Consider the following 25,334-nt stretch of genomic DNA (forward strand, 5'->3'; position numbering starts at 1 on the left):
CTTTTTCCATCCTAACCAAAAGTGAGTTGATAAGGACCACAGCTATATGCTTAGTATATGAAGATCAGTGTATAAAAGTTTTTTTTGTGGAAAGATTTTTTGGATATTTTAAGTGATTAATTATTTCCACACCCACCCTTTACATTATTTAGTAAATCTGATTTTGGACATTTTGCAGAAAACGTCCCAAAATCCAGTAACGAACATGGCCATTTTCAAACCAGAACTTTTTGTTTTAAAAATGGCCATTTGCTAGACATTTTTGTGCTCAGTGGGTCTATCTTTTAGGACCATTTTAGAAAAAAAAATATAAAACATCCAAGGGAAAAACGCACAAAACAAGCCATTGGGATTATATGGGGGGGGGGGGGGGCAGCATTCTTAGTAGACTAGCCACCCAGACTTCCTAGTAGAGCAGTGTAACACCCTAGGGGGCACGGCAGTGGACTTCACATAAAAGGTCTCATGTGCACATTTCATCATTACCCTCTTATATTGCTACTACTACTACTTAACATTTCTAGAGCGCTACTAGGGTTACGCAGCGCTGTACAAATTAAACAAAGAAGGACGGTCCCTGCTCAAAGGAGCTTACAATCTAAAGAACGAAATGTCAAGTTGGGGCAGTCTAGCTTTCCTGGGTAGAGGTGTAGTGGTTAGGTGCCGAAGGCGACATTAAAGAGGTGGGCTTTAAGCAGTGATTTGAAGATGGGCAGGGAGGGGGCCTGGCGTATGGGCTGTGGGAGTTTGTTCCACGAGTGGGGTGAGGCGAGGCAGAAAGGGCGGAGCCTGGAGTTGGCGGTGGTGGAGAAGGGTACTGAAAGGAGGGATTTGTCTTGAGAGCGGAGGTTACGGGTAGGAACGTAAGGGGAGATGAGGGTTGAGAGGTAAGGAGGGGCTGCAGATGAGTACATTTGTAGGTTAGTAGCAGAAGCTTGAATTGAATGCGGTACCTGATCGGAAGCCAATGAAGTGACTTGAGGAGAGGGGTGATATGAGTGTATCGGTTCAGGCGGAAGAGCCCTCCAAAACCCACCAAAAACCTACTGTATCCAACTGGATATTACTATAACAGCCCTTGTGGCTACAAGTGTCACCTATATGTAGGTACAGTAGTTTTTTGGTGGGTTTTAGAGGGCTCACACTTTCCACCACAAGTGTAACAAAGTGAGTTAAGGGCCTGGGTCCCCTTCTCTATAGTGTACTGCACTGACCACTAAGCTTCACCAGGGATCTGCTTGCTGCTCTAATGAGAGTAGCCATAACATCTGAAGTTGTTTTAGAGGCTGGCATGGGGGAGGGGGGAACGGGTCAGTGTTCACTGGGGGAGTAAGGGGGGGGGGGGGGTCATGCCTTAATCCTTCCAGTGGTCACATTGTCATTTAGGGCACCTTTTTGTGACTTAGGTGTGATTTGAAAGAATCTGAACAAGAACATGTAACTTTTAGCACTAGGTGTTTTTGTTTTGTTCCATTATGATAGGAAAAATTTTCCAAGTTTTGGGAATGCCCAAATCCCACCTCCAACATGCTCCCTTGTGATTTGGACGCACTGCAAAGAAAAACATCTCAAATCCAAGTTTTGAAAATCGTGAACTTCCAAATGCCACTTTATGCTGTTTTTGAAATGTTTTTCTCTTTTGAAAATGGTCCTTTTGCAATTTTTCACAGTCCTCTTGCGATTTAATAACTTTTAATGTCTTTGGGTCATCTGCAAACTTAATTGCATCACTAGTTATTTCCATCTCTAGATCTTTTATAAATATGTTCAAAGATAGTGGTCCCAGCACAGACCCCTGAGGAACCCCTACTCCATTTAGTATATTGACTAACCCTACTCTCTGTCTTCTATCTTTTAACCAGTTATTCATTTGCAATAGGACACTACCTCCTATCCCATGACTTTCCAGTTTCCTCAGGAGTCATTCATAAGATCCCCTCCCCCCCACCTGTTTACTAAGCCATGCTAGCAGTTGCCGGTGCGCTAATGCCGACACAGCCCATTCACTTTGAATGGGCTGTTTGTATTGCCATGTGGCTTTGTTAAACTCCATTTGAAATTCCAGATTCAAAGTATCACCTTCATCCACCTATTTATTCATCCCTTCAAAGAAATGTAGCAAATTGTTGAAGAAAGATTTCCCTCGACTAAATCCATAGTGGTTTGGTTTCATTAATCCATGCCTATGTATGCGTTCAATAATTTTGTTCTTTATAATAGTCTCAACCACTTTACCTGGCATTGACATCAAACTCACCAGTCTATAATTTCCGTGGTCACATCAGGAACCCATTAAAAAAAAAATTGGCATTACATTTGCCACCCTCCAATCTTCCATTACCATGCTTGATTTTAAAAATAAATTACTTATTACTAACAATATCTTTGCAAATTCATTTTTTAGTTCTTTCAGTACTCTGGTATGTATACCATCTGGTCCAGGTGACTTGCTACTCTTTAATTTATCAAATTGCACTATAACATCTTCTAGATATACAGAGATTTGTTTCAGATCCTCTGACTCATCACCATTGAATATCATTTCTAGTACTGGAATATCCCCCACATCTTCCTCAGTGAAGACCAAAGCAAAGATTTTATTAAGGGGCTCATTTTCAAAACTGAAAACTGTCTACAAAGTGGCAAAGTGGAAGATTATTTGCATAATATCTAAATCACTATTTTTAAAACCCAAATGGTTTTCTATGCAATTTGTATGTAGTGCATTCAAATCACAAGGGGGCATGCTGGGGGCAGGAGCTGGGTGTTCCTAAAACTTGGACGTTTTTCTACCATAATGGAACAAAGCAAAAATGTCTGGGTCTAAAACTTAGACATTTTGATCTAGACCTCTTTCAATTATGACTAAGTCACAGAGAGGTGCCCCAAATGACCACTGGAAGGATTAAGGCATGACTCCCTTTCTCCCCCAGTGGTCACTGACCCCTTCCCATCCCCCAGTACATACCAGCGTCTATGACAGCTTCAGATGTTATGGCCATCTTATTAGAGTAGCAAGCAGGTCCCTGGGGTAGCCTAGTGGTCAGTGCATTGCACTGTAGAAAAGGCAGCCCAGGCCCATATCCCATCTGTTACACTTGTGGTGGAAAGTATAAGCCCTCCAAAACCCTACAAAAACATACTGTAACCCAACTGTACACTACTACAATAGCCCTTGTGTCTTCAGGTGTCACCTATATGAGGTACAGTAGGTTTTTGGTGAGTTTTGGAGGGCTCACCATACAATATAAGGAGTAATGAGGAGATGCGTACCTTTTATGTGACGTCCACTGCAGTGCCTCCTAGGGTGCCCTACTGCTCTACTGGGATGTCTGCGTAGCCAGTCTACTAAGAATGCTGTCACCCTCCCATACATCGCAATGGCTTGTTTTTGTGCTTTTTATCCCTTGGACTTTGCTTTTTTTAGTGATCCAAAAAGAGAGACACACTGAGCACAAAAATGTCTAGGAAATGGCTATTTTTGAAACACAAAGTTGAACATTTTTCTAGTTTGAAAAAAGGTCATTTTTGCTACTGGATTTTTGGATGTTTTCTACAAAATGTCCAAAATTTGGATTTAGATGTCATATCATAAGAACATAATAGTAGCCATACTGGGTCACACCAATGGTCCATCTAGCCCAGTATCCTGTTTACCAAACAATGGCCAAGCCAGGTCACAAGTACCTGGCAGAAACCCAAATCGTGACAACACTCCATACTACAAATCCCAGGGCAAGCAGTTGCTTCCCATGTCTGTCTCAATAGCAGACTATGGACTTTTCCTCCAGGAATTTGTCTAAACCTTTTTTTAAACTCAGATACGCTAACAGCAGTTACCACCTCCTCAGGTAGAGGAGTGTGCTAGCCGTGTTAGTCCACTCTTAAGGTTATCAATAGAAATCAAACAAAATAAAACATGGAAAAGAAAATAAGATGATACCGTTTTTTTGGACATAACTTAATACATTTCACCTCCTCCGGCAAAGAGATCCAGAGCTTAACTATTTGTTGAATGAAAAAATATTTTCTCCTATTTGTTTTTAAAACTATTTCCATGTAACTTCCTGAAGTGCCCTTCCACGTCTCTCCGCTATGGCCTTGTCTTCCCTGAGTGTCCCATTTACCCCTCATTCATCTAGTGGTCCTATTGACTTTTACCAGCTTCTTGCTTCTAATATACTTTTAAAAATGTGTGTGTTTTTGCCTCCCAACTCAATCTTCTTTTCAAAGTCTCTCTTTGACTTCCTTATCAGCACTTTGATCTTAATGATATCACTCAAATATGCTGGGGAGTGCAGATAAAAGAAAACTATCCTGTGGAATGTGATGGAAAAGGGTGAGCTGCCTACCAGCAATGCACATAAGCAAAAACATTTTCAGTTCATTCGTTTGGTTTTATTCCTGACTTTCAGATTTGTTTTCAGTTTGTTTTACATATTTCTTTTAAATTGTGTCCTTTTACTAAGGTGCGCTGAAAAATGGGCTGTACTAGTGTAGGTGCATGTTTTGAGCACGCACAGATCCATTTTTCAGCGCACCTGTAAAAAAGGCCTTTTTAAATTTTTGCCAAAAATGGATGTGCTGCAAAATAAAAATTGGCGCGCTTCCATTTTGGGTCTGGGACATTACCGTCACCCATTGACTTAGCAGTAAGGTCTCACGCGGTAACCGGGCGGTAATCATCTACGCATGTAAAATGATGATTACTGCCCGGTTTCCGCCACGCACAGGAAAATCAAAATTATTTTCCAGCACGCTTAGTGGACATGCATAAAAAATGAAATTACCGCCCGGGCCACTTGGTAGCTGGGCAGTAACTTCAAATTGACGCATGTAGGACACATACTGTATGCGCCTATACGGCTTATTTATTTAGGGATCAGTTTTCAAACCCCACATGTAACTGGCCATGAATGGCTCCTGGCCGGCTATATAGGGTTTAAGTGCCCATCGATATTCAACAGAAAATACTACTACTACTACTACTATTTAGCATTTCTATAGCGCTACAAGGCATACGCAGCGCTGTAACCAGTTATCTCCCACTCAATATCCTGGTTAGCTGCTAGCCACTAAGCAGCTGTATCGTGTGACATAGCCGGTTAGGTGCAGATATGCAGCACCTAACCAGCTATGTTGAGCAGTCAAAATAGGCTGCTTAAGTAGCAGGCCTATCTTTGACTGCTAAAAAATTAATTGGTTAGCACTGAATGTTAGCATAGCCAGTTAACTTTTTAGTGGATGGAAATGGGACTTGATATACTGCCTTTCTGAGGATTTTGCAACTACATTCAAAGTGGTTCACATATATTCAGGTACTTATTTTGTACCAGGGGCAATGGAGGGTTAAGTGACTTGCCCAGAGTCACAAGGAGCTGCAGTGGGAATTGAGCTCAGTTCCTCAGGGTCAAAGTCCACTGCACTAACCACTGGGCTACTCCTCCACTAGCAACACTCCATGTAGAAGCCTGCCCTTGCAGATCAGCAATGCGACCGCGCAGGCTTCTGTTTCTGTGAGCTGTATAAAAGGGAAAAGGTGGAAAGATATTCCATGAGTTGATGCCCAACTAAACCTTTCATTACCTTCATCAATAAAAAGATGGATTCAAATGGTCTGTACTTAGTAACATTGCTTCTTGAAACCAGCAAGTTTTTTAGGATGGGATTTAGCATAATAGAACCCTTCCTCTCGAGGAAAAGACCATGTGACGACATATAAGAAATGTGTGTTGTAAGGCAATCAATAAAAAGGCTAGGAGCAGCTTGCAGTAGATAATTCAGGCAAACATCTAAGGAGCATTGCAAGGAAGAATATTTTAATAAAAAGGACTTAACACTGTCAGATGTGTGTAACTGAAAGATGACCGAATCCTATCAACTCTTGCATCTCTGCACAAGGTGGAAGGTTCTCTGAAGTGCTCCTCATTATTACTCTTGAGAGTCGATACACCACATCTGATCTTCTAGATTTTCTGATCCATGTAAGTGACAAGCTGATGTGCAGAAGGAACTATTTCATTAACCGCTGATAGATATTTGGTATTGAAATGACTACCAATCAGATTAAAAAGCTTTCTAGTATTCAAGGAGTCACCACCCATGAATTTGCTATTGTAACTAGTTTTAGCTTCCTTTATAGCATTTTGTCTCTGAGTTCTCTTCTCCACAGTAATCTACTCTCACCTGAGTGAACTTTAGACCATTTCCTCTCAAGAATCCTGCACTTCTGCTTCAATTGAAGAATATCTTGATTAAACCAAGGTGACAACCTATGCGCTGGTCTAACCTTGATCTTTAATAGGGTTATATCATCTAGTACAGACCTGTATAGATTGTCCCACTTAGACATAAAATCCTTTGAATCAGTCAGGGGGAGCTGATGTCTATTGAAGACAGCAGACCAGAACTTTACAATGTCAATCTTACCTGTGGTATAACAGGACTGAAGGTTGTTATGATGCTGTACAGGTCTAGCGATTTCCATCCAATTTAGTGTGAATTCTAGCCTGCTATGATAAGACCAAGGGATAGATACCAAGAGTACATTATTAGCAGAAAAAGTTCCCAGACTGGTGAACTGGAAGGCTAAGAGGTCCAGCAGATGGCCCCTGGAGTGTGACGAAAAAGCAGAGAACTGGATAAATTGCAAAGAAGTGAGGGAATCACCAAGACTTTTTAGTCTTGCATCTTCTAAATTATCGAAATGAAGGTTGATGTCACCTACTAGCAACTCATTTGTGAACCTGAGGCAGATACTAGAAATGAAGTCCTAAAAATCCCTCTCAGAAGCTTCCCAACTAAAAAGTGGATAATAGAAAAGGGCAAGACACTAATTTTGTATGCAATAATTTCAAGGTTGGAAGAATTATGGCTAGAGATTAATTTGATTAAATCTCTAGTCATAATTCTTCCAACATTGAAATATTTGATATATTTCATGGTTGGTGCTAGGTTCTATTCCTAATATTCAGCTGATGTTTATATGTCCTATAAAGCACATAAATAAAATAAAAATAAATATTTCTGATAGATCCAAGATGGCGACGGTCTGACCTAGTGCTAACGGACGCGTTCTAAGTTGCACTCAGCAGATCTGGAGAGAGCTACCTTACCCGTCGTTGAGATGGGCAAGCGATGAGGGAAAGTCAGGGATGTTCCCTCGGACCCTGGTGGTAGACCTCTGCTCTCCCAGCCGACGCTTGAATGCTTCGGAATAGCGTCTGGTGCCGGGTTGACTTCCACTCCTGCAGCTGGCGTCAGCGTTTCTGCGCTGACCGACAGTGGAGACGGGGCTTCCCTTAGCCCTGTCTTTCGTGCAGCACCTCCTCAACCAGGAAGTGAGAGCTTCCAGTCAAGTCCTGCAGCGTCCGCCCGAAGAGGTGAAGGGAGCGAGCAGGGAGGGAACCTGACGGAGGCAGAAAGATCATCTCCTGAACAACCTGATGAGCCAGAGCAGAAACCAGCTCTTGTGGCAGATTCTGTGCTTGTGAGTACCCTGGAACAAGTTGTTCAAGCGTCTGCCCTGGTATTTAATGAGAGGAATTTTGAAAAACCTGCTGTAGTGACCTTAGAGTCACTTTGAGGCGTATTTTCAAAGCACTTAGACTTACAAAGTTACGTGGAGGGGCATAATCGAACAAAAACGTCTATCTCCATGGGCGTTTATCTCCGAGAACGGGTCCGTGAAGGGGCGGACCGAACTGTATTTTTGAAAAAAATAGACGTTCATGTTTTATTCGACAATTTGTGAGCTGGGCGTTTTTGCTTTTCAGTGATAATGGAAAATGAAAGCGCCCAGCTCAAAAACAAATAAATCCAAGGCATTTGTTTGTGGGAGGGGCCAGGATTCATAGTGCACTGGTCCCCCTCACATGCCAGGACACCAACCGGGCACCCTAGGGGGCACTTTTACAAAAACAAAAAAAAAGGTAAAAGAGCTCCCAGGTGCATAGCACCCTTCCCTTGTGTTGAGCCCCCCCCCCAAATCCCCCTCAAAACCCACTGCCCACAAGTCTACACCATTACTATAGCCCTAAGGGGTGAAGGGGGGCACCTACATGTGGGTAGAGTGGGTTTGGGGGGTTGGACGACTAAGCATTAAGCAGCATAATTGTAACAGGTAGGGGGGGATGGGCCTGGGTCCACCTGCCTGAAGTCCACTGCACCCCCTAACAACTGCTCCAGGGACCTGCATACTGCTGCCAGGGAGGTGGGTATGACATTTGAGGGTGAAAATAAAAAGTTGTGAAACATCATTTTTTGTGGTGGGAGGGGGTTAGTGACCACTGGGGGAGTCAGGGGAGGTCATCCCCGATTCCCTCTGGTGGTAATCTGGTCACTTAGGGCACTTTTTGGGGCCTTATTCGTGAAAAAACAGGGTCCAGGAAAAGTGCCCTAAATTCTAGCTACAAACGCATACTTTTTTCCCATTATCGGCGAAAGGCGCCCATCTCTGTTTGGGTGATAATTATGCCCCAGTCTTGCCTTCACCATGCCTCCGACACGCCCCCGTCAACTTTGTACACTTCTGCGATGGAGTGCAATTGAAAACGTCCAAGTTGGGCTTTCGATTATACCGTGTTATTCGTTTTTGTGCGATAAACGTCCATCTCCCGATTTAGGTCGGAACTTGGGCGTTTTTCTCGTTTGATTATAAGCAGGATAGCAACCTATAGAACTTTGTAAGTCTAAGAGCTTTGAAAATATGCCTCCTATGGGACCTAAATTCCACAAGTCTCTCAACTTTACAATCAGCTATTTCAAAGAACACAGAAACTATTAAAGTTTTAGCTGAAGCTGCATTAAAACAAATACAAATTAATGAGGTTCATGCGACTGAAGTAAAAAGCCTCTCTCAAAAAGTTGAAAAAATGAAACTTGTGGAAAAATCTTTAATTAAAGAAAGGAACTTTGCTTCTAGGCACATGGAATATTTGGAAAATCAATCCAAGAGACTTAACCTACGTATTATAAATTTTCCAAAATCACCTCTTATATCACCTGTACAAACGGTTAAGAAATATCTAGTTGATATTCTGGGAATGCCCAAGACTTCGTTGCCACCGATTACAAGGGCATATTATATTCAAGGTACTGGGCTAGTCCCAGAAAATTTAAACCCTCAAAATCCAATGAATTTAACGGCCTTCCTGGAATCTTCTTTGGAGGTGATCACCCAAAGAACCACTTTGTTGGTGACCTTTGCACTAGAATTAGATAGAGATGCAGTTCTCAGACTTTCCCTAAGACATTTGAATTTTTTATTTCTAGGTTCAAAAGTACGGGTTTTCCCAGATTTATCCAGGGAAACCCAAAAGCGACGTAAGTCATTTCTTGCTTTGCTTCCAAGGGCAACAGCCCTGAGAGCAAATTTTCTCTTGAAATTTCCTTGTGTGTTTTGGATTTTACTCCACACTAAGCAATATCAATTTTTTGAACCTAATCAGTTGGATAATTTTCTTAAAAGTAAAGAGAGTGTTGTTGTGAGACTTTAGACCTGAATGTAACACTGTATAGCAATTTGGAGTGAGTCCACAGGGCAAGGCACAGTCTTTGATTTAAATAAATTTGTTTAAAAGCATGGTTTTTTTCATAGCTTGATAATTTTCTAAATTCTTGGGATCATTTCTTGTTAAATTGTGGACGATGGAAGTGTGTCAATTTCTTTTTTTTTTATTTCCTAATGATATTTCATAAATTGTGTTTTATTATTCTTGTTTGAATATTATGTATATTAAACTATCTTTAAAAAATAATAATAAATAAATATTTCTATATAAGTACAAAAGTACATAAGTAATGCCACACTGGGAAAAGACCAAGGGTCCATCGAGCCCAGCATCCTGTCCACGACAGCGGCCAATCCAGGCCAAGGGCACCTGGCGAGTTTCCCAAACGTACAATGCATTGTGATAGCTGTGTTTGATGAGTGGGTTGACAGGAGATTGGGATTTATATTGTGAGTTTAGTTTGTCTCTCTTTCCTTCTCTCTCTATATTCTCCCTCTCCTCAATAATATGGGCTTGAGAAACAGAGGCACTCTATATTTGGATTAGTTTCCTTGTCAATGATGCTTGTGATGAGAGCTGTAAATTTCAAAATCTTAAATAAAAAAGCCTCCTTCTGGATTGGCATCCCCCACTTCCAGAAGGCAGTGCCATTTGGGGTTCAGCAATAGGGCCATAGGAAAGGTTTGCATTATCCACCACCGCCAACTCCAGGCTCCGCTCATTCTGCCTCGCCTCACCCTATGCTTGGAACAACCTTCCTGAGCCCTTACGCCAAGCCCCCTCCCTGCCCGTCTTCAAGTCTTTGCTTAAAGCCCACCTCTTCAATGCTGCGTTCGGCACCTAACCCTTACCGTTCAGTGAATCCAGACTGCCCCAATTTGACTGCCCCTATCAGACCGACCGTTCACTTGTCTATTAGATTGTAAGCTCTTTGAGCAGGGACTGTCTCTCTTTGTTAAATTGTACAGCGCTGTGTAACCCTAGTAGCGCTCTAGAAATGTTAAGTAGTAGTAGTAGTAATCTTGCCAGCAAAGAGTGAATGGACTTGCAACATGTTAACTGGACATTACAGAAAGATGGGTAATGGAGGATAGGAGTCTGACCTATTTGTCAGCCTCAGCCTTCATGTTTTTTTGAGTTTATTCCTTGGGAAGAAGTAACATTACTAGATCTCTTTATTAATAACAGCATCGGGAGTGGGGCAGTGGAACACCTTTTTGTTCGAGTGGGACACACAAGCTCTCTTTGTTGCCGATGTGGCCCATCCCAATCTGCTCTCTATGGAGTAAGGAGACCAGAAGGGGAAGCCCTGGAGGAGGTTTACGATTCAGCACACTGGGAGAAGATCAGAAACGAGTGCCGGAGATATCCCTTTAACTAAACGGCCTTTTCACTTTGGATGATTTCCAGATTGAAACAGGCACTTGAGGCATGGTTACAAATGTAATACCTGGACCTAGATATTAAATATTGGGGTTACAGTGCAAGCAGTAAACATCTTGTGGAAAAGAGCTTGTTAAAACCTTCATTTGGGATAACCACACTTTACACCACTGGAGCCTATAGATGTGGGGGCTTTACTGCATAGTCTGCTAATTTAAATGCATGCAAATTAGCCTTATTATGTGTACTAGGCTTTACTGCACAGGCCCCAAAACATGTAAAACACATGTATTTGAAAGAATATAAACCATGGCATGAAGCTGATGAAATCCATTGCCATGACCGAAGAAAGAATTGTCAAGTACATGTCTTATGATTGTACTCTCTTGGTTACTGGTGAATATAGGGCCCACTGTACATTTGGAAATATAGCCTACTCTGCTTCTTCCAGGTGATGAAATGCACACAGCAGTAGACCCTGTGATGGAATTAAACTTGATTCTACATGAAAAATATAGAGTTGGATAAAATAACAAAAAAAGAAAACCCCAAAATCAACATTTGTATTAAGAAACATTTTATTAACAAAACAGTAAATTCCACTTGCTTAGCATTTCCAGTAATGGATAAATTTGCTTTGCCAAAAATAAGAAAAACAAAGAAGAAGAAAAGAAAAAGAAAAAAAGAAAGAAAAGAAAACTTTTGGGTAACCATCATACGAAGCACTGTATAAGGTAAAGGATATCTGGCATCTTGATTTCCTGGGGATGAACCATTTCACACATTACTTAGTTATTTTGTTAAGAAAGGCAACACATTACAGTAACAGAAAAAAACATCTCAACCATTTTATGGCATATACTGTAAACGGGATAGATTTCTATTTGTTATTTATTTAAGAATAATTTTCCATTATTGAAAACCCTGGAGCTGCTAATGCATGGAGCCATTACATAGATCTGCTTGTTTTATGACAAGAAAAAATAATCTGAAACAATTACAGAAATGTTGTGTATGACAAACTATGAATTTTCTATCCCCTTTAGAAGATTCATTAAATTATGAAGCCAAGTAATTACAGTACTATGTTATTTTTCTGAAAACAATTGGTTGACATGGTTTATGTAAATGCAGTACTGTAACCTCCAGGCTTAAAATTAATAGCATAATTATTCAGCCAAATGTATATTCTACAGGTTTAGAATTCTACATAGTGGAATTAATTTGATTCTTGCCAAATGCATTCGTATTTACAAAGCACAGCACACAGAGCTGAGTGTAAGTAAATTTAGTGTTAAATTTTGTCTACTTTTTCACCGTTTCCTTCCCTGAGTACAGCTGAATTGTAATAAATGTTGAGCTGGGAGCAAATCAGATTTTTGCAAGATACAATTGAAAGGATGATACTGACTGCATCTTCTACATTATTTTGAAATGCTCACAAAAAAAAAGCCCATTTAAAGATGTATCCGGCTATAACTAACGCCTATGTTTACTAGGGTGCGCTAAGGGCATGTTAGCGTTTTTAATGCACGTAAATGGTTTATGCGTGTTAAATGCTAACGTGCCCATAGAAATGTACAGGCACGTTAGCATTTAATGCAGCTTAAATTTAAGGGAGTGTTAGAAATACTAAGGCACCTTAGTAAACATACCCCGAAATCTACTTGGCAAACTGTTTTCTTGTCAACTGTACAGGTTTTTAAGATTTGTCCGTGTTAGCTGCACCGGGTCCCAGCGTCATTCATTCTCCCCAGAGTGAATAGCACAAGATCTGTTTCTTTCTTATCCCCGCTGTTTAAAGCTAATTTTAAATTCCTCCTTCCCGTCTGCAAAGTATGAGCATCAAGATTTCTCCCAGGAGGTTCTCCAGTCATTCAGCTGATTTCTCTTGAAGTACCCTCTCTCAGCCTAATGTATTCTCTTTGAATTTCCTGATAAGTGATATGTTACTTCACAATTTATTGCTGAAAGCTGACTGAAACAATATATTTAAAAAAAAATAGAGAGAGAGCCTAGCATTTTTTTTTCACCAAGAACTAAATTGTGTTATTTTAAAAGAAGTCTGTGATCAAGTTACATTTTATTGTCTGTTACGATACCATTTAATACTAGTGTACATAATTAACTTAGTAGAAAATACTTTTATGATCAAACACATATTTAGAATGTTCAGCATGTACTTTGGGTCATAGGTTATGCTCCTTTTTTTGATTTTTTAATAAAAAAGAGAACGCGAGCTAGCAGCCAGGGTTATTTACTGCAGACCAATGGACTCTGTTAGAATTGGTGGCGATGAGTTGATACATAAAATAATAATATAGATTCTATATGATCCAAATGACATTTGAGATTGAAAGAAAAAGATGCCAATTTTAGTCATATCTTATGAAACACACTTTCCGACAGGGAAACATTAACAGGAAAGGAACCATTTGTTTACTGAATTTTAAGTGCATTCACAAAGGTTGACACTTTTCGTTTGGGCTGCAGGTGGCCACGTATTGGAGGAGGGCAGCACTGTATTTGCTTTTAATTCGTTTCATTTGATAGACCCTAACTGCAATACAACAGATGCTGCTGTACAGGTACAAAAAATATATAGTTAACTTATGTACATTCATACGCATCCCCGTCTGCATTCTCACAACAGTGCAAAGTAAATGAGGGAAGAAGTTTGTGACAATTTTTAATGCCTGCAAAAAAACTGAACTATATCGGTTGCTTCAGATGTCATAAAACTTTCTATACCTAGCAACACTTAGAACATTGATTTTTACCAAAAATGGCCAAAGAGCAGATATATTTTGAATTTTTCTATACAACAGGCTATAAAACATCACTTATCACAGTCCAGAAAGCACATATAGATGTGTTTGATATAAACATGTGTAATAACATATTAAGCGTGCATGAAAATTTTCCAATGATTGCATCTATGCCCTCTTGTTTTTTTTTGTGTTTTTAATATTATTTTTTTGTGAAAATGTGCCTTAGATTCCATATTTCTGAAAATAAGGCCTCCATACTGTTTTCCTCACAACCAGAAAGGGACTTGTTAGGTAAAGTAAGTCTTCGGAAAAGTCAGCACCTCATTCCGAAAGCAAGTTCCAACCGCTGCTCCATTGCGCCAGGAAACAAAACTCAGAAAGTTTGCATGTCGAGCCGTACAGGATGAGCAGAGTCTTCACTGGCAATAAAGCTAACTTACTTTTCCAGGAAATCTCTAGCGTTTTGGCTAAATCCAGAATCCTAGGTAGCTTCTTTCGTGTTGTGCCTTGACGTTGTAATACTCCTTGCTTTATGAACGCATGGTCTCATCATTGTCTTTCAGAAATGTTCCAGCAACATAAAGACAGGCAGAGTAAACGAAAAACACTGAATGTTAAGAGAATTTATTGGCCCTTGTTTTTCAGAAACAAAACCTTGAAATGCTTGGGTGGTTTTTGTTTTTTTCAAACAGTCTTTCCTTTCTGATTGTATTCCCTGTCTTTTTCTTTATGTGCTTCATAAAAAGTAAATAAGTTTTTATTATGTCTTGGGTAAAATGAAGACTATTTTCTATACAAGTGTTCCTTAAGGTTTTGGGATCAGACATAGTACTCTTTATCTTTATTTTTCTTGTTTTTATTAGAGCTTTTAGCACTGTTGGGCTGTTTTTCTTTAATCACAGCCCCATTGGACTGTGCCGAGTTACTGATGTAGTTTCGGCTCTCGTCGACGTGGTATGAGCCTTCATCTCTGTTTCTGTACTTGTACATGGCGTACAGGAGGATGAGGATGCATAGCGCTGCGGCCGCCACAATTCCAACTACCATGCCTGTTGTGCTGCTGGATTCCCGGATCACTTCGGCTGAGCCAGGGAAATCTCTTCCACCTGCCCTGGTAGGGTTTGCTGTGGGCACAGTATGAAACAAAGGAGAGGTTATTAGTACTTTTCCTGCAAACGGGTTAAGCGTTGCACGGTTTATTGTTAATGTGCTCTCATCATAATGAGGTGGAACCTTATTTTTTAAAACGCTTATAGTTGCATATCTAGAACCAATGCTTCTTAGACTACAAAATCAGAACTGCCGTGCAACGTCAGCAAGGATAAGTAACACAATCTTGTCAACTGTCTTGTGCAATCTTTCAGCTAGGAATGGAGAGACTGAATCACGGTCTGAGTAATGTGTTACTCTTTACTTGCAGTCATTGACTATGCACCTAAATATTTCATACAGCATTGAACATTACATAAGTATTTCGAGTATTTACATAATATTATGTAAATTATCACATTACACAATGTGATACCTGCAAGCGAGCCTTCTCCGGAGTAGCCCCCACACTCTGGAATGCACTGCCTGAAAGGCTCCGCTTAACACAAGACTACCTCTACTTCAGGAAGCAAGTGAAAGCTTGGCTCTTCAACCAGGCCTTTAATGGAAGAAGTAACTAACTTGTTATTCTCACTCACAAAAGGAGTGATATGGGCTGCACATTATGCAGCAGGACATGTTTATCCACTCCTACCCTAGCTGAGATAATATTAAACCATCTCTGACCTCATGTGCAAATTTTAAATTAATCACGTTACTTTCTAACTCTTCCTACTCTCTTACCTATCTATACTGTATGTTCCATCTTTGCTTTATTCTTCACTATTACGTATTGTGTTGACATTGTAAGTTGTATACTATGCAATACTTTTTATTGTAATTTTAATATTTTTACTGCTGTAATTGCCTATTGCTCATGTTTGATCTATTCTTCCTGTACGCTGCCTTGAGTGAATTCCTTCAAAAAAATCCTAATAAATAAATAAAATAAATACATCACATTATGTTATGGTACATATCTAGCACATTTTCATTAGTTTTAATACTTACATTTAGTAGAATGGGATTTTAAACATTTTACAGTAACATCAAAATAGAACATCTATTCACTGAAAATAGTTGCATTACGGTAATATTACAGAACTCAGAAAAAGCATAAAAGGTTGGAAATTTGAAGCTATCGGCACGTTTTCATCTAGAGAAATACATTTCTACTGTGATTGCATTGCAAATGTATTTTTTCTATGTTATCATTCCCCTTTCATCAACATTTCAAAGTCTTCAGTATTGGGAAGCAAGGATTAATTGAACCCCTAACCTCCCTTGGTTTATGACCTTCAGGCTTCAAGTTTATTAGTAATTAGTTTATTGTCTATTATAATTATTAAGTGGTTTACAATAGTCATACATTTAAATAGAAAGAAATAATTATAAAAGAAAGAGCATGCAGTTACAATTCCTTAATAAGAGGTAATTGGTTACTGTTAAAATTGACCTCCAGATTATTATCACATTTAGGATTAAGGTTAAATCCATAGCCCAAGAACTTAATGAGTACTTAATGGATTTACCATATCTCTATGATGACTGAGATATAGAGGTGATAAAAACTAAGGATTTGTACCATTTTTATGACTATACTTCACATTAAGGTTCCTCATATTATTCCCACATTCTTATCCAAAATGTCCCCCGCCCCCCCCCCAATTCATATCTGATGGTCTACTTGGTGTTTTACCAATTTGTACAAAAGCACCAACTGGTGATTTTGTACCAGTGTATATATTTAGGTAGAGGAGGTATTTCTATGTTCCAGGTGGGCTCACATATTTGTATTGAAATGAAAGAGTTAAAGTGATAATTGAACCTGGATCCCGTTGTCCACTGTCCACTGCATTGACCACTAGGCTACTCCTTCCACTTGCTTGCTGCTTTCTTAGGAATGGCTATAATATCTGGAGCTGTCATAGAGCCTGGTATCTACTGTCACATCTTTTGGGGGGTGGAGGGGTGGGAGGTGGGTCATTGTAACCCGGGTGGTAATTCCGACTTCGGTACACATCAAATAAAGTACATAAGTATTGACATACTGGGAAAGACCAAAGGTCCATCAAACCCAAAATATTTTATACTGCTTATCCCAGAAATAGTGGATTTTCCCCAAGTCCATTTTATAATGGTCTATGGACATTTCCTTCAGGAAGCTGTCCAAACCTTTTTTAAACTCCACTAAGCTAACCGCCTTTACCACATTCTCTAGCAAAGAATTCCAGAGTTTAATTACACGTTGAGTGAAGAAAAATTTTCTCCGATTCGTTTTAAATTTACTACATTGTTGCTTCATCGCATGCCCCCTAGTCCTAGTATTTTTGGAAAGTGTGAACAGACGCTTCACATCTACCTGTTCAACTCCACTCATTATTTTATAGACCTCTATCATATCTCCCCTCAGCCGCCTTTTCTCCAAGCTGAAGAGCCCTAACCGCTTTAGCCTTTCCTCATAGGGAAGTCATCCCATCCCCTTTATCATTTTCATCGCCCTTCTCTGCACCTTTTCTAATTCCACTATATCTAATTCCCGAAGTATAAAATCATTTTCTATTTTCAACCATGGGCCACTTACCTGGCGGTAAACAGCAGTTGGCGTGTGCTGCATTCTTTCCATGCAGGTAGAGCATGAGACCTTATCGCTAGGTCAGTAGGTAGTGTTAAGGTTTTAGGCTGAAAATGGACATGGGCTCGTTTCAATTTTAGTACACATCCATTTTCAAGCCCCTTAAAAAAGGCCCCTTTTCCTAAACACGGTAAAAAATGTCCAAGCGCATGCCCAAAAGACACGCTCGCATAACTGCAGGCCAGTTTTTACCACAGCTTAGTAAAAGGACCCCATGATTTTGGTGCCTATCTTTGGATGTCATTTACAGAATCTAGCCTTGACTGCTTAGCACATTTTACTAACAGGCTCCTTAGCTTCCATCATCTGAATCGCTATGGGGCCCTTTTACTAAAGCGCGCTGAAAAATGGCCTGCACTGCTGTAGGCACTTGTATTGGATGCACGCAGGTCCATTTCTCAGCGTGCCTGCAAAAAAGGCCTTTTTTGGCTGAAAATGGACGTGTGGCAAAATAAAAATTGGCGCGCATCCATTTTGGGCTTGAGACCTTGTCGCCACCCATTCACTTAGTGGTAAGGTCTCGTGTGTTAACCGGGCGGTAATCATCAACATACATACACTGCCAATTACCGCCCAGTTAGCGCCACATGGTAGAAAATAGACATTATTTTCTGCTGCGTGTTTTGGACACGCTTAAAAATTAGAATTACCGCCCGGGGCACTCAGTTGCCAGTAGTAGTTCTAATTTGCAGCACATTGTACACACATAGAGGGGCATAATCGAACCGCACCGGCCATCTTCGGGGCCGGCCCCACAAAGGGGCAGTGCCAACCGTATTATCGAAAAGATGGCCGGCCATGTTTTCTTTCGATAGTATGGTTGGGACCAGCTAAATCTCAACTTTTAGGTCAAATGTTGAGCTCGCCGGGTTTACAGATGGCCAGCTTCAAAAAAGTGGAAAAAAACTCTAGGTGCCCTAAATCAAAACTATTTTTGCTTAGTTTTTTCGGTAGTATCTGTGGGATTTGAGCCATCCACCTCTGGGTTAAAAGACTAGTGTTCTAACCACTTGGCCACAGCTCCATTTAAGTTGATATCCCTCCGTTTTGATTATGCCCTTCAAGTCTCTCTCAGCCAATCATAGACAGGGGTCTCTCTCAGCCAATCACAGCGCTGTGATTGGCTGAGAGAGACCCCTGTCTGTGATTGGCTGAGAGAGACCTGAAGGGGCATAATCAAAAGGGAGGGACATCCAAGTAACTGGAGCTGTTACCAAGTGGTTAGAGCACAGGTCTTGTAATCCAGAGGTGGCTGGTTCAAATCCTACTAGTACTACTGAAAAAGCCAAGCAAAAATAGTTTCAATTTAGGATGTCCATGACAAGCACTTAGATTTTTTTGGGGTGGGGGGAGGAAGTCGTCCCATCCCCTTTATCATTTTCGTCGCCCTCCTCTGTACCTTTTCTAATTCCACTATATCTTTTTTTAGATGCTGGAGAACAATAGCTCATTGCAAGTATATGGCTAAGTAATGTCAAAGTAGGTTAGTACTTGGAGGTACAAAGTATGAGGTTACCACTCAAACCAAGCAGGCCAAATTCACAACTGTAAATCTCAACCATTCACAAGAGTACTGATTTCATAAAGAAAATTAACAAACTGCCTCACAAACCTATTATATTCCTATTGCTTTCCATTTGGCTAAGTGGGGAGATAAGATAAAGGTCTGGAAAATAATGAGTGGAGTGTGTTACTGTTAGATGTTAATCGCTTGTTTACTCTTTCCAAAAATACTAGCAGGCTTATTTTCAAAAGAGAAGGGCACCCATCTTTTGACACAAATCGGGAGATGGGCATCCTTCTCCCAGGGTCGCCCAAAATTGGCATAATCGAAAGCCGATTTTGGGCGTCCTCAACTGCTTTCCATCGCGGGGACGACCAAAGTTCATGGGGGTGTGTCGGAAGCGTAGCGAAGGCGGGACTGGGGCGTGCCTAACACATGGGCGTCCCTGACGAGCACTTGAGCGACTTTACTTGGTCCATTTTTTTTACGACCAAGCCTCAAAAAGGTGCCCGAACTGACCAGATGACCACCGGAGGAAATCGGGGATCACCTCCCCTTACTCCCCCAGTGGTCACCAACCACCTCCCACCCTAAAAAAAAAACTTTTTAAATATTTTTTGCCAGCCTCTATGCCAGCCTCAAATGTCATACCCAGTTCCATCACAGCAGTTTGCAGGTCCCTGGAGCAGTTTTAGTGGGTGCAGTGCACTTCAGGCAGGCGGACCCAGGCCCACCCCCATTACACTTGTGGTGGTAAATGTGAGCCCTTCAAAACCCACCAGAAACCCACTGTACCCACATGTAGGTGCCCCCTTCACCCGTAAGGGTGCCCGGTTGATGTCCTGGCATGTCAGGGGGGCCAGTGCACTACAAATGCTGGCTCCTCCCACAACCAAATGGCTTGGATTTGGTCGTTTCTGAGATGGGCATCCTCGGTTTCCATTATGGCCGAAAATCAGGGACGATTTTCTAAGGTTGACCTAAATTTTGCGATTTGGGCATCCCTGACCGTACTATCGAAACGAAAGATGGACACCCATCTTGTTTCGATAATACGGGTTTCCCCGCCCCTTCTCTGGGACGTCCTGCAACCTCGGAGTCATCTTCGACTCCTCCCTCTCCTTCTCTGCGCATATCCAGCAGATAGCCAAGACCTGTCGCTTCTTTCTCTATAACATCAGCAAAATTTGCCCGTTCCTCTCTGAGCACACCACCCGAACTCTCGTCCACTCTCTCATTACCTCTCGCCTTGACTACTGCAACCTACTTCTCACTGGCCTCCCACTTAGCCATCTATCCCCCCTTCAATCCGTTCAGAACTCTGCTGCACGTCTTATCTTCCGCCTGGACCGATAAGCTCATATCACCCCTCTCCTCAAGTCACTTCACTGGCTTCCGATCAGATACCACATACAGTTCGAGCGTCTCCTACTAACCTACAAATGCACTCAATCTGCAGCCCCTCATTACCTCTCAACCCTTATCTCCCCTTACGCTCCTACCCAAAACCTCCGCTCACAGGAGAAATCCCTCCTCTCTGTACCCTTCTCCACCACCGCCAATTCCAGGCTCCACCCTTTCTGCCTCGCCTCTCCCTATGCTTGGAATAAACTTCCTGAGCCCATACGCCAAGCCCCCTCCCTGCCCATCTTCAAATCCTTGCTCAAAGCCCACCTCTTCAATGTCGCCTTCAGCACCTAACCATTATACCTCTATTCAGGAACTCTAGACTGCCCCAATTTGATTGACTGCACATTTTGTCCATTAGATTGTAAGCTCCTTTGAGCAGGGACTGTCCTTCTTTGTTAAACTGTACAGCACTGTGTAACCCTAGTAGCGCTTTAGAAATGTTAAGTAGTGAGTAGTAGTAGTAGTAGACGTCCTCAGAAAAACTTGGGTGCCCCTTTCGATTATGCCCCTCTAAGACTAGGGGGCACGCAATGAAGCTAGAAAGTAGTAAATTTAAAACAAATCAGAGAAAATATTTCTTTATTCATCATGTAATTAAACTCTGGAATTCGTTGCCAGAGAATGTAGTAAAAGCGGTTAGCTTAGCGAGGTTTAAAAAAAGGTTTGGATGGCTTCCTGAAGGAAAAGTCCATAGACCATTATTAAAATTGACTTGGGGAAAATCCACTGCTTATTTCTAAGATAAGTAGCATAAAATGTACTGTACTGTTTTGGGAGCTTGCCAGGTTTTGGAAACAGGATGCTGGGCCTTGATGGACCTTCGGTCTGTCCCAGTATGGCAATATTTATATACTTACAATGAAGACCACTGACCATTATAATAACCACTCTCTGGATCTACTCCATCCTGATTTTAATTTTCTGAAGGTGCAGTCTCCAGAATTGGAGGATATCTAAATAAACTCATAGCCATTCCACCAATCTGAAACAGTGTCCTTTCTCTGACTGACTTGCCAAAGGGTGTGGGACTAATTTCATCTATACCCCATTTACAGAAATATGAATGTTTAAGAAGATTACGGAAATGGTCAGTAGCTAAGACGGAAGCCTATGATGAATGGTGCCACTGTACCCAAGTGTTAAACCTGTGCCAATTCAATATTTGTGTGCTTTACCATTTGTCCAGTGTATGTGCATACATTGTTCTGTGATCCTTCATAGGAAACTGCCAAAGATAAAGCACTGTCCTCAGGCAGCACTTACCTCTCTGAGGGAAAATATTATGCATCGTGTTCATAATTCACTGAATCTAGGCGTGCCCTGCACATTGTTTCAAGCAAGAAATAGATTTTATTTTCTGTTGGAAGAAGGTGGCCTGCAGGCCCCTCCATGTTATGGCTGCAAAATAGCTTAAAAGTTCCAAGCAAAATAAACTACCTTGAATAAAGTAGTGAGGTTCAAAAGTAGTAATAGGCAGAAAAGGAACACAGAACTTTGTTGTGAAAAACACACAGTATATCATCCTACTGACAAGAATTGCCAGTTACGGTGCTTTGCAACGATCCTTTCTGAAAATTGGCATGGTACACTTATTGAATTTTTTTGTTCTCATCACAAAGCTTTGATCAGCCTTTCTGATTTTCTCATGGGCTAGATTAGATTACATTGATTTTGAATTCCCATTTTCTACAGTCTTCAAAACTCTTCTCGTTCTAGAAAGTAATCACATTAAACTCTCAGTTCTGCCATATGTCTTCATGCATTTGAAAGTTATTACAATATCTTGCTGTATTTGAAAATGATGTGAAATTTGTCGGGAAAGGTTTCACTCCTCGACATGCCTCCTGTTCATTAATACTGAGGATGGAAAATTAGAGCTGTGGGCTCCCGTAGCGTTTTGAATTTAAATGAACAGAAACTAATTTTCATGGACATTAAAAAAAAAAAAAGATCCTTTGATTTTCTTGCATTTATACTTTCAGAAAATAAGAAAGGACTGCAGAAAAGAAAGTAAGACAGGGTTGTTTAAATCCTTCATTTACGGCAAAGCATGAAACTTATTTAAAAGGCATGCAACAATTTTCATTCTTTCCCGCAATTGTTTCTTTCCACAGACAGAAAATGGAGCACTACCTATTACAAGGGTAATTTTATAATCGAGCACCGAGGTTAATAGAACAGGAAAGGATCTATTTTTGTAGTCTATAAATACACCTGGATGCCTACTAGCACATATCCTGCAAATAGAGCACCTTGACTGAAGAAATGAACATTAAGGCTGCTTGAGAGCAGGCATGAATATTAGTGTATACGTTTAGCAATGCAGATGCATGTAAATCACTACCCTAGCTCCTCCCCTGGCCATGCCTACTTTATCTGGCCCCTTAAAATATACTCCCCGATATTCAAACTATTTAACTGGCCAGGAATGGCTCCTGGCCAGTTAAGTAGGGTTTAAGCGCCTAACCGCGGCTATTTAGCAGGATATAACCACTAACCAGCGGACTCTACATACTGCAACTTAAGTTTGGTGTGCAAATCCAGTTGTATTCTGGATTTGCGTGTGCAAATTAGTTAACAAGCCAATCAGCACCGATAGCTGCCACTTTAACAAGCAATTTATGACACTAATTGGTATTAATTAGAATTTATGCATTCTATAACGTGATGCGCATAAATTCTAAGTCGCATAGTTGAAAAAGGGCCATGGGCATGGAATAGGCTGGTCGTAGTCGTTTCTAAAATTTATGCGCATGGTTATAGAATGCACCCAATCTGTATGTAATTTAGACGTAACTGCCCACGACTAAATTTAATCACTCGGATGGGTGCTCGGCATATTCTATAAACCGTGTGGAAATGTAGGCTTACTCTATAAAGTATTCCTAAATTTAGGCGTACTTTATAGAATACACCTAGGCAAATTTTTTTTCAGCACAGATTTTTCAGGCGCAATATATAGAATCTAGCCCTAACCGGCTATAGCTGGTACGTCAAGCTCCATCTCTGGCCGTCTTCAAATCTAAGCTAAAAGCCCACCTTTTTGATGCTGCTTTTAACTCCTAACCCTTATTCACTTGTTCAGAACCCTTATTTTATCATCCTCACTTTAATATTCCCTTCTCTTGTTTGTCCTGTTTGTCTGTCCTAATTAGATTGTAAGCTCTGTCAAGCAGGGACTGCCTCTTCATGTTCAAGTGTACAGCGCTGCGTACATCTAGTAGCGCTATAGAAATGATAAGTAGTAGTAGTAATCTTGGGATTCCGGAATCTTGCTACTCTTTGGGATTCTGCACAGAATCTTGCTACTATGGGATTCCGGAATCTTGCTACTCTTTAGGATTCTGCACGGAATCTTGCTACTCTTTGTCCTTATCCCTTATTTGTTCTGTTTGTCTGTCCTAATTAGATTGCGAGCTCTGTCGAGCAGGGACTGCCTCTTCATGTTCAAGTGTACAGCGCTGCGTACGTCTAGTAGCGCTATAGAAATGATAAGTAGTAGTAGTAGTCTTTGGGATTCTGGAATCTTGCTACTCTTTGGGATTCCGGAATCTTGCTACTCTTTGTCCTTATCCCTTATTTGTCCTGTTTGTCTGTCCTAATTAGATTGTAAGCTCTGTCGAGCAGGGACTGCCTCTTCATGTTCAAGTGTACAGCGCTGCGTACGTCTAGTAGCGCTTTAGAAATGATAAGTAGTAGTAGTAGTAGTAACATAACTGGTTAGGAGTGGATATTCAGCACCAAACCAGTAATGTTGAGCAGTCAAAATAGGCCACTTAAATAGCAGGACTACCTTTCACCACTATAAATTTAAGCGGTGGGCACTGCATATTGGCAGAGCTGGTTAACTTTTTAGCGTCCAAAACAAACCTAGATATTCAATGCCAGTTGCCGGATATGGCTCTGATCTAATTTTGTAAGAGCCCATTTATACGTGAAAATGATTTATAGTAACAGAAATATGTCTTCATCCAAGACTCACAAGCTTCACAATATGTTTAGGTTACTTATAAGGAGGAAAGACCTCAGTGGCACCTCTTACCCCCATGAGGGATAAAGCTGCCCTTACAAATTTTCCACCATCATCGATCAAAAAAAAAAACCTCCTGATAAACATGCTATAATTCAATCACATTTAATTCACTATTAATATACATTTACTATGAATAAACCAGTGACAAACACTTTACAGGTAACTCAATCCACGTCTCCTATAGTAAAAATAAGATAAGTGTCTGTCACTGGTATATTAATAGTGAACTAAATATAATTAGTGACAAAGTATATAATAAATAACAGCAGATGAAGAACTGTCCAACAATTTGGCTGAAGTATAGCTTAATCATACAATGCTATGTGAAATTAACTTACAACACAATGCATCACTATATCCATCCTTATACTATGTCTAATTGGCCTCAGAAGTCACAACAGAAACAGTACTTTACAGCTGCTAACTTTCAGATTCTTTTCCCAACAGAAAGGACTTAACAAGGACCTGGGGTTCCTAGCCCATTATAAACCATAAAGCTGTATGTCTCTGTTGATCAACCCACCCCTCACCTATCCACACCCATCCTGTTAGAATATCAATGATATGCTTTGATGTCCCCATGCATACCTCCTACCCACCCCCATCCTCCCACCCTTTCAGACTGTCATAGTAATGCTTGAATGTTTTCACTTATATACACTGTCAGCTAGCACATTTGCTTATTTCCGATCTGACGAAGAAGGGCAACCTTTGAAAGCTAATCAAGAAATGTATTAAGTTATGTCTAATAAAAAAGGTATCATCTTATTTTCTTTTCCATGTTTTATTTTGTTTGATTTCTATTGATAACCTTAAGAGTGGACTAACACGGCTACCACACTCCTCTACTTAAGATTCTTTTCCAGCATTAAGTTATAAGGTCATATGAACTGTACAAGTCTCTGAACAATGCCATCTTTTCACGTAACCAAGACTGCTGTTAAAGCACTTATCCTATAACTGAGTCACCTATCCACATCCACTTTTCCATTCAAGT

The 25,334-nt window shown here is 40.7% G+C and overlaps 1 protein-coding gene across 1 annotated transcript in view; it reads right to left on the minus strand.

Annotated features, from left to right (window-relative positions):
• Nucleotides 1-11,498: 11,498 nt before the first annotated feature.
• The window catches only part of NRXN1 (neurexin 1), a 2,115,739-nt gene continuing 2,101,903 nt past the window's right edge, over nucleotides 11,499-25,334 (minus strand). The window contains exon 22 of the mRNA XM_030195841.1: nucleotides 11,499-14,790. Coding sequence (XP_030051701.1) covers nucleotides 14,486-14,790 — 305 coding nt within the window. The 3' untranslated portion in view covers nucleotides 11,499-14,485. The remainder of the gene's footprint in view (nucleotides 14,791-25,334) is intronic.

The sequence above is a fragment of the Microcaecilia unicolor genome, chromosome 3 (genome assembly GCF_901765095.1).
Source record: "Microcaecilia unicolor chromosome 3, aMicUni1.1, whole genome shotgun sequence".
Classification (NCBI taxonomy): Eukaryota; Metazoa; Chordata; class Amphibia; order Gymnophiona; family Siphonopidae; genus Microcaecilia; species Microcaecilia unicolor.